Below are 12,292 nucleotides of genomic sequence, written 5' to 3' on the forward strand. Positions count from 1 at the left end.
AGGCCAATATTACAGTCATGTTTTTAGCCTGAATAAGGTAGCCAAAATGAAGGCTGATGCAAATGACGAATAATACAACTTTTAAAAAATGGACACAGTTATAAAGATAGTGATCAAAAACATTTTGAAAGAGAAACCACAAAGGAAGGATCAGACACCAAATATTAAAGCATCTCATTTGTAAAATTGTAAGGGTTTCCTCAAAGATATGAGGTGGTAGGCTGACCAGAGGGAAACACAACACGACACCATGCATGGTATTGGGCACAAGACTCAGCTCAACCCATCATTGTTGAGCTGGAAACACAGAGGAGGCAATGCTATGTGTGCAGAGGAAGGGACAAAGTACCAAAAGCAACTCTGGTGAGAAGAAAATATTTCCATTGCTTTGTATTGATTCCTCTGGCAATTTCAGAAACAGCATTGCTGGGCTACAGATGCTGTCCATAAGATATGGCATTCTCTGACCAACAGGACAATTGGCATATTAAGAGGACATTGCAGGAGAGAATGGGAAAATCTTTATTGCTCCAAGTGAGGAAAACCCAGATGAATATTAATTTCCAAGAGGCTGCTATGTGAATATATTACCAAAGCATTGTCTTTCAAAGCACAAATATGGAAGACTCCTTTGTGCTTTTTCTTGTTAGGTGTGATGATGTAATGCCAAGGGTATCCTCCAATTTGAAATGCGTTCTCCAGGGAAGACACTTCAAATAGCAAAGGTGGGGTATCTGTAAATATTGTGTAATGTTAAGATCATTATTAACAGCATTTTAATTCCATAGGTCCTTAGAATTCTAAATTCCAAGATAATTCATTCTTGAAAACTTCTAAAAACTCATCACAGTATTTAATGTCATTATGCACATAGAAATACAGTACAGATGGGCAACTAACTTCTACTTAGCAAATGGACATTACATGCAAAAAAGTGACTGAACTTTAATGTCCTCCCCCCATCTTTCTATAATGCAAGAAAACAGTGGGGGAATCACAATCAGTGTAATCTGCAGCTGCGTTTGTAAATTATACAAACAGAAAATCTTAGGACTCAGTGCAGTAAAGGGCAAAAGGAATCTATTTCTCCCTTCAGCTCATGTGGAACAAGTTACATTCAGCATTAATGATCTACTTATATAAATCCTCTGTGCAACAATGGGAGAAGATATTTACATAGCAACTTTAATCTAAATGGATACCAGAAAACTTTACAAAGCTTTGCTAACTAGCTTCCTAGAAATAATTTCTAAAGCCACTAACATGGACCCAACTTTTGGGCTGAAAAAAGCCCTGTTTAACAGCACATTGCAATACTACAAAACTATTTGACAGGAAGTGAACACTATTTGAAATTACAAAGGGAATTGAAACAGGTGAACTGTAATTACCCAAGATGGAATTTGGCCAGAGCAACAGGGTCCACACCTCTGCTTTTGTAAAGTATGCTGTGGTATTTTTAATGACAAGAACCAGTTATGACTTCAGTTTTATGCCTTCTTTGAAAGACTGAATTCACAGCAGTAAAGTGCCCTCTTGTGCTGTGCTGGGGTGTTGTTTCAGTGCTGCTTTAGGGAAAAATACCACCCATTGAATAACCAATGGCACTTCTTGCACCTTTAGCTTTCCCTGGAGATCTCATCTCAGTTCTGACCTGTGCTGCTCAATTTATGAGACTGAACAAAATTACAGCTTGAAGTGGACGTGGTATTACTGCATTCAATATCTGAACTTACATGTAGCTAATGCTCCCTTCCTCCCAAGATCCCAAAGTACTCAGCCAGCTATTCTGAGAGGAGTCGCTTCAACTATCCTGGAAATGAAGCCGCATCTGAGGTGGAAAGTGGCAGCTGTTTAGCTGCAGCCAATAAGGTAGGACAGGAAGATTAAAAAAGGAGAGACTTTTGATTTAACATTAGTGAAAAGGGAGAGTCTAAGTAAGATTTAATAAGGTATGGCTAATAATAAATGATGTCTCTGGGGGGAAAATGCAATATGTGGTAGACTAGACGCACTGGCAGAGGGTTGATAGCAATTAGAGGTGGTTAAAAAATAGGGGGGGAAACCTCATGAAACCTTATTACCATTCTGACAGGCTGATTATTTTCTTTATAAAAGCATTAACAACTAAGAATCCTGAAAAAGTTTAGGGGGATGGACTAAATTACTAACTCTGAGCCCATTTTAGCCACAAAAGCCTTACAAAGTATAGACTTCTCAAGCCTCTCTTTTTACACTTATGGTGGTGTTTTTTGCCAATGATTTTAAAAGATCAGACCTCAAAACCATGACTGCTACAACTCTGCCTCCCATCTCCACTTTCTTTCTTTCATGTGGTGCTTGCTCCCATTACCCAGCAGTCCACTATTTTTTTAGAATACTGTCATTGTTCTTAAACTCTCATCCTAGAAATGTCAATTTTCAATCACTATTTGAGCCTCTTTTGTTCATTTCCACAAAATACTCTAGTATCATCTAAATGCAAAGCCTGATTTGCTCCTGGCAGTACTAGTATATTTCTTCTAAATGTGGAAAAATAAAGAACAAGATATTTTCCTCTCCATTTTTATGAAACTACTGAATCCTCTCATAATAAATGTGTTTTTTAAAAGCAGAAGGTAGCATTTTAAAGTTCTGGGTGTTTTAGATGGTGGATTTATGAAGGTTTATAGGTGCCTTTTGCCTCTTTCAAATTTGGCCTGGGTCAGTACTACATGAAAATCATTACCAGCCAACAGCTGTTTGGTCACCTATGTGCATTGTCTTATTGATCTCTGTGCAGTTCCTCTTGGATAGGTGTCCACATCATAAAACCCCCACCATAACTGGCACCTTTGTTGTCTGTCTTGGCAGAGAGGCCAATAACTGAATAAGCAAGGTGACTACTCTATCCTGTCATCTGTGGAGGTGGTCTCTCCAGGTCAGGGTTAAGGTACCCTTGCAGAGCAATGTTGGGAAGCTTTCATTACTTCTGCCCAGGATGTGGTTGTTCTGTGGAAGAATATACATCCCCATGGCTTTCCAACCTTCCACAAAGCATCCCAAAAAGCAAAGTTTCAACAAGTACAAGTTTAGACTCTGCAGTCTTCAAAAAGGTCAGCTGCTTCTTCACAGAAGCACGACACATCACTGCACAGGCTAAGCTGGCCATCTCACTTGTGAAAGAAAACAACTCAAAAGCCACAGGAATGTAACTATCGCCACAAAGCAGCTCCAGTAAATGTTCATCAGAAGCTGAAAACGTCCTAACCACAAACTGTTCTTGAATAAGCTTCAAGATCAAAAAGGTTTTTTTTCTTTTACTTTGTCTTTAAAACTCATGACCCAAAACTGTAATGATCCACAAGCCATGAAAAGGTATCAAATATAAGCTGCCTTTCAAAACTCCCACAGACCTATTTTCAACAGGGCCTCCAAAATTAAGTCATGATTTAATATACTGAGTCAGAGAGGAAACTGAAGAGAGAGTTCCTAAACTGCCTCTCCTTTGCAGAATTTGATCCAATGATCACTGCAAGGTTTCATTACTTGTTTTCATAAGCTGTTACATAATTAAGGCTTTAGATTACTTTCTAGCTCTGTATTTATTGTATCTTTGTGTATTACTTGCATTAGGCTGAGGTATCTGGCTTGTTTTGTCTATTACTATGTAAATATAAAATGCACTTTTTATATGAATAGTCATTTGTTAAAATATTGAATACAAAAGACCCAAGATTTTAAAAAATGGGAGTCTAAAGTTGGTATTCTAAGTGCATATTTGACAGCAGCGGGAGCTGTCAACTGCTTAGCACTTTTGTGCCTAAATATTAACATAGGAGGCTCTATTTTTTTGTGGGGGGAGGAGAGGAAAAAGTCTAGATTTTTTTTAATAAAAGAAAAACAATTAATGTGCTGAGATGGGGAAGTAGTGGGCTTGGGTACAATTTTAAGATCAGATTCTGATCTTAGATGCACTAGTGTGAATAAGCCTTTTGGGTCTGAGAACTTTACACACACAAAAAGTAATTGTACAGAACACCATAGTTGTAAGCTGACAGTTCTGGACACAAGAGTTGTTTTCTTAGTGTGTCTAAACATAATTGGTCAGTTTTTCACTTAGAATTAAGCTCAGTGTGACTGACACACTATACACAGCTAGAATAGTTTAAACTGCAATTTGGATAAATTACATTCTGTCCCATTTGAGTTTTCCTTGCAGTTTAGATTTGATACAGTAGTCTCTTTCTCACTTCCTTTGTTATACCTTTGTATAGCTTTTCTGTGTGCGATTTAACAGCTATCACATTCCACCCCAGAAGTGGCTGTATTAAAGTGGTAAGTGAAGGGATTCCTGATTATGCAGAGTTTGTAAAGTTTCTGAAGCAGTTGTGTTCCTGTTCTAACTTTCTGTAGAAATCCTATTTAGTAAATTCTTGGGTTTGGAAGTAAAACAGAAAACATTCTGAATTATAACATGAATACTCAGCTAAAAGTAGAGTTACATTACAACATGCACACAGCAGTTTTAAATGGTCTTGCCAGCAGTGAAAGATCTACGGATAAAACATAACAGCCATCAGTCTTGATAATGCAAAGATAAAATACCTGTTATTTTAATGTTACAAGGAAGGCCAAATGGATATTTTCCTACAATTCCAACTTTACCATTCCAGTTGCATTCGCACCCCAAATCAAACTGTTCCTCTGTGAACTAAAATAATGCAAAACAAATTGGTTTTTATTGATGTACGCATTTGCTGTTCAGTTTTACTGCATTATTCAAATGGTTCATTTGAGCCTAAAATCTAGTTTTCTAAGTACTATTAGATTTTTTTTTTGGCCGAAATAGTTTAAATTCACTTCCAGCTCTACAACTGATTTTCCAAAATTTAAATCTGGGAATATCATGCCTAGATGCTCTCTGATTCCATTTCATATCAAGAAATCTTCCTTGATATTGGTTTCCATCCTCAATACTTTCTCCTGTTACTACAGACTTGATGTGTGGCAGTCTGCAGATACTTGTTTTGGTAAGCAGTCTCTATGTGGTGTCTAGTAAGATATCTATTTATGTCAGTGCCCATCCTATGTATATTTTACAATTTGAGAATAATGCTGCTAGAATTGTTTGGTAAGGTACTGTGCCCATTCATACCTTAGACTAACTTTTTTAGAGCATGGATTCTATCCTTTGTTTGATACATTCTATTATAAAGTGACATTTCATATACAGTGCTCATTTAATAATAATCAGTTTCCTCAAAGTACAATAGGTTGTGTGTCAAATTCAATGCTCCATTACCTGCTCAGAGATAGACTGGAAGCTATAGAGCTTGACCAGTCCCACGCTATATGTCACAATCAGCATTCCATGAGAAACAGCGACATCTGTCACATTGTTTCCAAATATCTGGCTCAAGGAAAAGAAAATATTCCATTAGGAAAGAGATCAGTAAAGAAAATGTAAAACACTAAGGCTGCTTGACTTAGAAATTGACTCACATTGTTTTACAGTCCTGTTTGCTGTTAGACTCTTCTCCAAAATTACTGACGGATGTTTTAATTTAGATAGTTTTGCGAATCAGCTATTCTTTAGCACTTCAATAATAATACTTTGCACTTATGTACTATCTGAAGTCAGAAAATCTTTACAGACATTAATTCTCAACATGCCTCTAAAACGGGTAACTTATTATCCTGTTTTTACAAATGCACAGAGGGTTAAGCTGTTGGTTAAGGGTACATGATAAGTCAGCAGCAGAGCTGGAATTACAATTTTTGAATACTGATTCCTGGTTCTCTGCTCTTCTATAACTGGAAGCAAATGTTCATGCTGGTCAGGGGTCCGGGACAGCACATAGCTGAAAAGTTAACTATGTTACTAATTCGTCAGTCAGGGTACAATATAGGATGTTTCAGCTCTGATCCTGAACCCAAGTTAGCTGGGTACATGGAGAGGTGCTTATAGCTATTCATTTATCCAGAGTGCCTCACACATGTCCACTAAGGAAAACAACGAAAACCAAATCAAACTTTTCTTGGATATAAACAGATGAACTTTATTCCTAATATTTAATGGGCCACACTTGCACTTACAAGGTGCATTTCTTCCTACATTTATAAAGAATTTATGAAGAGTAAAGTTTTCACTTTGCTAATCAGATATATTTTGTGAAAATGTGATTAAAATGGAGGAGGGAAAAAGCCAAAAACAAGCATCAAAATCCCTTGGCCTAAATGTAGGGCAAAAAATCCCAACCTCTTGGATCCAGAGCACATCTCAGGAACCACCTCCCAAATGCATGCTGTCAGATTCTGGCTGTCTTAGAAATACATGTATTGCCTGCTTGGAGGCCACATCAGTGGGGATTAGATCTGAATCCATGTGCCTCGTTTGATGCTCTCTCCACAGAACTAATCACTATTTGTCCAGCTGGTTGGAAAGTTTCTGCTGAAATGTTTTTTCATCAGAATTTGCCAATTTGTCAAAATAAAAATGTTCCATGTAGACAGCTTGATTTCTGTGAAGTTCTGACAGAACCCAGGCAGGATTCTGATGAAGCCCTGCTTGGTTTCCTGCCAGCTTGCTTGTGGGGATGTTGGAGAACCGAAGTTTCCAAGTTCCTGTGCCCTTGGCAGCCCACGTTCCCAGGGCTTCCAGGATCTGTGATTCTGGAGCAGCCTGCCAGGTGGACTGCTCCAGAACCAGGGTCCATTCTCTTTCAAAGAATTGGATCTGAACTGGAACAAAAGCAAATGTCAAAATCCTCCACGAAACAGAACAATCCTTCTCTGGCCAGCCCTAATTATTTGTATTTCTGTAGGGCCTAAGAACTCCAGTCAAGAACTGGGGTTTCACTGTGCTAAGCTTGGGCAGACAAGTAACAAATAAGACAACCCCTGCCGCTCAGAGCTACATCAACAGTACACTCTGGATTAAGGCCATCTCTGTCCTCCACACTGGCCAGGCTGCCAGTGGAGAAAACGGTGCATGAAGATTGGCACTAGGGCCTGTTGGGAAAGCAGCAGCTAGAAGAGCAAAAATAACCTCATGCTTTGCAGAGCTTGAGAGGGCTTGCTCTGATTTCAAGCTGTTTGCCTCAGAGGTCCCAGCTCCCCTCAGCACCAACTAGATGGCTGATATGGGGAAAGGATACACATCTGCACCAACGGATCAGCACTTCACCAGTTTCTGATACGAACTTGCCAGACTCTATTAACCCTTGATTCTACACCCATTGCAATCAATGGCAAAACTCCCATTGATTTCAGTGGTGCAGAATGGGGCCATTAGGCAGGGTGTACCAGTGGTTCTTTTATAAGTATTTTTGGCATATACAGTTTAATCATGAATTTGATCCTCACAGATGAAATCTCTTCATTAAATTCCTTACACAAGTTTGTTTTCAATTATGTCAAATTCTAGGCTTTCTGGTAAACTTTAAATAAAATATATATTAGCATATAAGATATTAGATTTCTAGTTTGTGTCAGACATTCATTTACATGGGCTCTTGAGTAATTTATAATTTTACTGTAAAATAACCTCACTTAGTGATTTACACATAGTGCATTCAGAGAGACTTATTACAGTGTTGCCATTTTTTTGCCCTCTTGCTCATCTCCCAATTCTTAAACTTTATCTTGCAAATCAAATTACTTAAGGACAGAGATACTTGTTGATAGTAAAATTTCACTCCTGGCTCTCACATCACATTTCCTAATGCACATGCTATTACAGACAAGCCTCAGATAGGACGTTTCCTCTTGACTGGCACAGTAAGACTCAAGTTTTGATTATTTTTCTGGTATCTTTCCAGCTTAATGTATATACAAATTAAAAACCTCTCTCACTATACATAGTATTTACAGATTATATCACTCATGGTGGATGGGGATATCATCACAGCTAGCTTCCTTAAAAACCCAGAAACACCTACCAATTCTCAATTCTCTTCTTCCTCCAAGGAGGAACTAGTTTCAAACAACCTTTCGTAGCACCTACATAACAGTCCCCATGCACAGTCTAGGAACAGACCAATGACCCAGTGAACTTGGTATTTTCCCAGCAGGTCACTTGAGTGAAGAATCACTCTGTAGGCACTTCTATCCAAGGGAAGTGGGATATTGCTACATTCACTATGGAAATGAGCCACTGCATTATTTTTAAGGGTTATATGAATTAGTTCTGCATTATTGAGATGTTCAATGAGGCAACACAATGCTTTTTAAATTACTATACCTGGGACCATAGTTAATATAGAAAGTAACTCACTTTTTTGTTTATCTCCAGCATTCCAATAAATTTTAGAGGTAGAACTCTGAATACAGCAAGAAAGAATAGCACAGACTGCTGGATGTCTGCCTGGGAAAGAACAGTAATGCTGAACTTAGTTATTGTATTTCAGGCAATATTACATGCTAGGACATGCATCTAGCAGTATGAAACCATAATAAATATTGTTCTGAGCTTTACAACACCCATGAACTAGGGGAGGATTATCAGCTTTTTTCACAAGAGGAGATTGAGGCTGAGAGAACTTGTAGTCAGACTCAAAGCCATACGGGGAGGGTCTCTTGACCTAGTCCTGTCCTCTAATCACAAAGCCAGTCAAGATTTCTCTTCTAGTAACATAAAAGACGAGAGTATTTCCATATCTGCATTAGGTAATGCCACAGGTGCAATTCATGAAGAGTTCTCTCTGAACCTATCCTGTAAATATTTGGCTACGTATACCTCACCTGACAGAATGTTTGAGAAAACCTACCTGCTGTGCTGCTGCTGGAAGCTTATGCTGAGCTGACTTTATAACCATAATCTCTTGAGAAGTATCCCAGCTCAGATACCTATTGATGATAAGAATGCATTTTTAATTGTAGTAATTTTTTTTAGACTTTAAGGCAAATACACCATTTTACATGGAAAGATTTTTGTAATACAGGTTATAACACAACTCAGATCATGTGGATGCTGGACCAGATCTCAGTGTCTGGCCAAGCTCTGCTTGGTGCACGATCTGGGTTAGAGAATGTTTGGGCACCTGGAGTAGCACAACAACGATGGAGGTGCGGGCCAAGATCTGCCTCACTCTATGTGGGAAAATGAGACAAGCACTAGTGCAAGCTCTTAGTATATCAAAACTGGCTACTGCATTTCCCCCCTTCTTGTCATAAACCAGTTTTTTGGTTCTCCAGCATAAAAATGGGTCATTTCCTCTGGAAATTGAAAGAAAAGCTTGCAGTTCTCCAGTAGCAGTAACTGCCTTCCTCGTAAGTGGCAAAATGGATACGTTGTGCAAAAGAACATTCATAAATTAAAAAATGCTTTTTTCTGAATTGATACTATTTTTCTTGTTTTATGAATTTTGCTTTGTACATCCTAAAAGGTACATTCTGGTATGTTACTGCAATATTAAAAGTTGTAAAATTGGCAAAGAAAAGCCAGTGATAGCCTGATCTTGTGGTTTTCTTGCTTTTCTATATGAATTAATTGGAAATGTAGGTGTAAACTCAAGTCCCTAACATTTACACTGCTGAAGTTTAAAACTTTTCTAAAAGAAAATTCTGTGTGAGAATTGTGCTCACAAAAGGTGCAAGATTGAAAGCCTTGAAGTCATCCATAGAGCAGGTACAGAATGGGGCCATCACTGCAGGCACAGCATGCTTTCATTCTGATCTGGAGGATAGTTTACCTCCAGGCCCATTCAACCATTTGCACCTGTGTGGAGTCTGAAAAGAAGGGTGTTACTTGCTGATTAATTTTGGACTTCACCCTTTTCCTGCCCTGAATTTGAGAGAAATTCCATCCATAAAAATGTATTCTGCAGACCTATGGCTAGACAAGATGGATTCTGACCTTCCAAAATAATACAGTATTAAACAAAGCTTTGTGAATGCATAGGAACAAAACAGCTTTAATATATTACAAATTAAGTGATTCCCCCTCCCTAATACTGCTATAATACTAACTAATCAAAACATTACTTGTATAAAACCCAGCCAATGTTTAGTACCTGAACTTGCAGTAGGATGTGAGGTATACTTTTTCCAGTATGTCTCCAGTATTAGCAGAGAGACGAAGGAGCCAGTTATGAGCAGTTAAAACTGCAAGGGAAGATTTATAGTCTGATGGATTGAGAAGCACTTCCCCCTACATAAAAAGAAACGATTAGTAAAAAGTTTGAATTTGTACCTGAGGAAAGCCATACTGCCTACTCTCTATAGTTTCTAAAGCAAACTGTTTGGTCTAGATGGAGATTAGGGGCCAGATTCATAAACACCATCTTACCTTTTCACACTCATAGTTTGCAGGCACAAATAACTATGGGCACTATTGTTTGCAGGTGCAATTAATATCACTTAGGCTGAATCGACATGAGGAAATTTACTGGCAAAATTATTGCGGAATAAGTTATACCAGAACAGCTTCCTGTCTGGACATACTTTGTGAGTGGAGTAATTGTTCCAAAATAAACTTGATATTAAGCAACTGGATGCCATGCCAACTGTGCATGACAAACTGTAGCTGCAAAAAAAATGTGAGTAGAGGCCAAATTCAAAATAAATATATCTTAGTGATGGAAGGCATTTACACACCCAGACTACAACACAGATGCAATTAAAATGTCCTGAAATAAAAGTGAAACGTACAGACAAAAGACTGCAATAGTTTTAAAGTAAGTGGTAGGACTTCCGAGAACCACTAGGGGGACAGTGGATGCATAGCTTTAAAGATACCTTTTGCCACCTCCTAAAATCTACAACTGCCAGCAACTGAATCGCTCTCCCCCTCTTCCCCAAAATGCACCAGATATTCTATAATTCTTTTATTTTAATTTAATACCATTATGGATGCGGCTCCAGCTCCAGACTTTCTACAAAATCCTAAAAAGCAGAAGCTGTCAGAGAGCCCTTTTGCAGCTAAGATGGCTGACCAGGGAGAGGCTGCTCCTCTGAGACTAAATGAAATTATGGACTGGCTAAAACAAAACTCAAGTGAACAAATTATCTTGGGAAAAATATCTGAAGATATAACTGAAATAAAAATATTACTAGTACAGCTCAAACCTATCTGCAAGGCTCAGCATCAAAACTAGAGGAAGCTGAAAACGGAATCTCTTCACTAGAAGACTAGAGTATTGTGAATATAACCTCACTGCAACAGGAAAGGACTATTAAAACACTGCAAGAGAAGGTTAATGATCTTGAGGGAAGATCAAGGAGAAAAATATCTGAGAATTGTGGATCTCCCAGAAGGGCTGGAAAAAGGCAAGCTTGTGGAATTTTTATCTATCGTGTTGCCAGCGCTTTTGTCTCTCCCCTCCAATCAAGGTTAGATATTGAGAAAGCCCACCGCTCCCTTTGCACTAAAACACCCTCCTAATACAAAGTCCCAGGCTAGAACAGTAAGATTTTTAAAATACAGTATTAAGGAACTCATTTTTAAAAAAAGCCCTTAAAACCTAACATGGAAGGGACACAAGTAGATGATTTTCCCAAGTTACACCACGGATGTAGTGAAGAGGGCTAAATTCAACAGATCAAGAGCCGTAGCCAAATGATTGGATTTGGACTTCTTCATTTCCTTCTCTTCTACTTTCAAAGTTAAAAAGGAAGGCAAGCTATCTTTATGACAGCAAGAAGACGCTGAAAGGCATCTGATCTCACTACAGCAAAAGACCCCCCACAAAAGATATAGATGGGATACATTAAAACAACTTTGCCAGATCAGTTACTGCAGTGGTGGGATTTAATTCTCAGTCTAACAAAACAATTGTAAAGGGCAAATCCACCATTTTGTCTCCTTCCTTCTCCTTCCTTTTCATTTCTTTGAACTTCCCTGGTTAATCAGTAGAGGGAACTGGCTGGGAAGCGAGTGGCTGAGAAGAAGGATCTCACCTCTGATTGAATTTTGAACCCTCCATCCAGACTCAAGAAGCAGTTATGTGCTCCAGTTGCTGCTGTGAGCAAGTTGGAGTGTTACAATAGGGACACACCTGCTTTGCTTGCCTCCATCTTACCCCAAGCCCCCTCATAAATCTAGTGCACTGGAAGCACATCCACATTCAAAATCCTGACTCCAAGCAAACTGTTTAACTGGAGCTGTGGATTCCTTACACCCATTGATCGGCAAGATTCAACGGAGAAGCGTGATTTTGTTTTCTGTCTGAGGCACTCTCTAACCAGATATCTTTTCCAACCTCTCCCCACCTTTATTTTTATTTTTTAAATCTTCCTCCTCTTTCTCCTTCCCTGATCACTTTGTTTCATCCCCATCTAATTTCCTAGATTTTGGGTTTATAGTAAATCT

The 12,292-nt window shown here is 38.6% G+C and overlaps 1 protein-coding gene across 2 annotated transcripts in view; it reads right to left on the reverse strand.

Annotated features, from left to right (window-relative positions):
* Positions 1–12,292, reverse strand: part of DCAF17 (DDB1 and CUL4 associated factor 17) — a 38,519-nt gene that overhangs the window by 13,292 nt on the left and 12,935 nt on the right. For both annotated transcript variants that reach the window (XM_067549863.1, XM_067549864.1), the window contains 6 exons: positions 9,996–10,132; positions 8,751–8,829; positions 8,258–8,347; positions 5,285–5,392; positions 4,588–4,693; positions 592–734 (listed from right to left, as the gene is read on the reverse strand). In XM_067549863.1, coding sequence (XP_067405964.1) covers positions 592–734; positions 4,588–4,693; positions 5,285–5,392; positions 8,258–8,347; positions 8,751–8,829; positions 9,996–10,132 — 663 coding nt within the window. The remainder of the gene's footprint in view (positions 1–591; positions 735–4,587; positions 4,694–5,284; positions 5,393–8,257; positions 8,348–8,750; positions 8,830–9,995; positions 10,133–12,292) is intronic.

Source organism: Emydura macquarii, unplaced genomic scaffold (genome assembly GCF_026122565.2).
Source record: "Emydura macquarii macquarii isolate MOO-44397 ecotype Brisbane River unplaced genomic scaffold, CSIRO-AGI_Emac_v2 contig_1253, whole genome shotgun sequence".
Taxonomy (NCBI): Eukaryota; Metazoa; Chordata; order Testudines; family Chelidae; genus Emydura; species Emydura macquarii.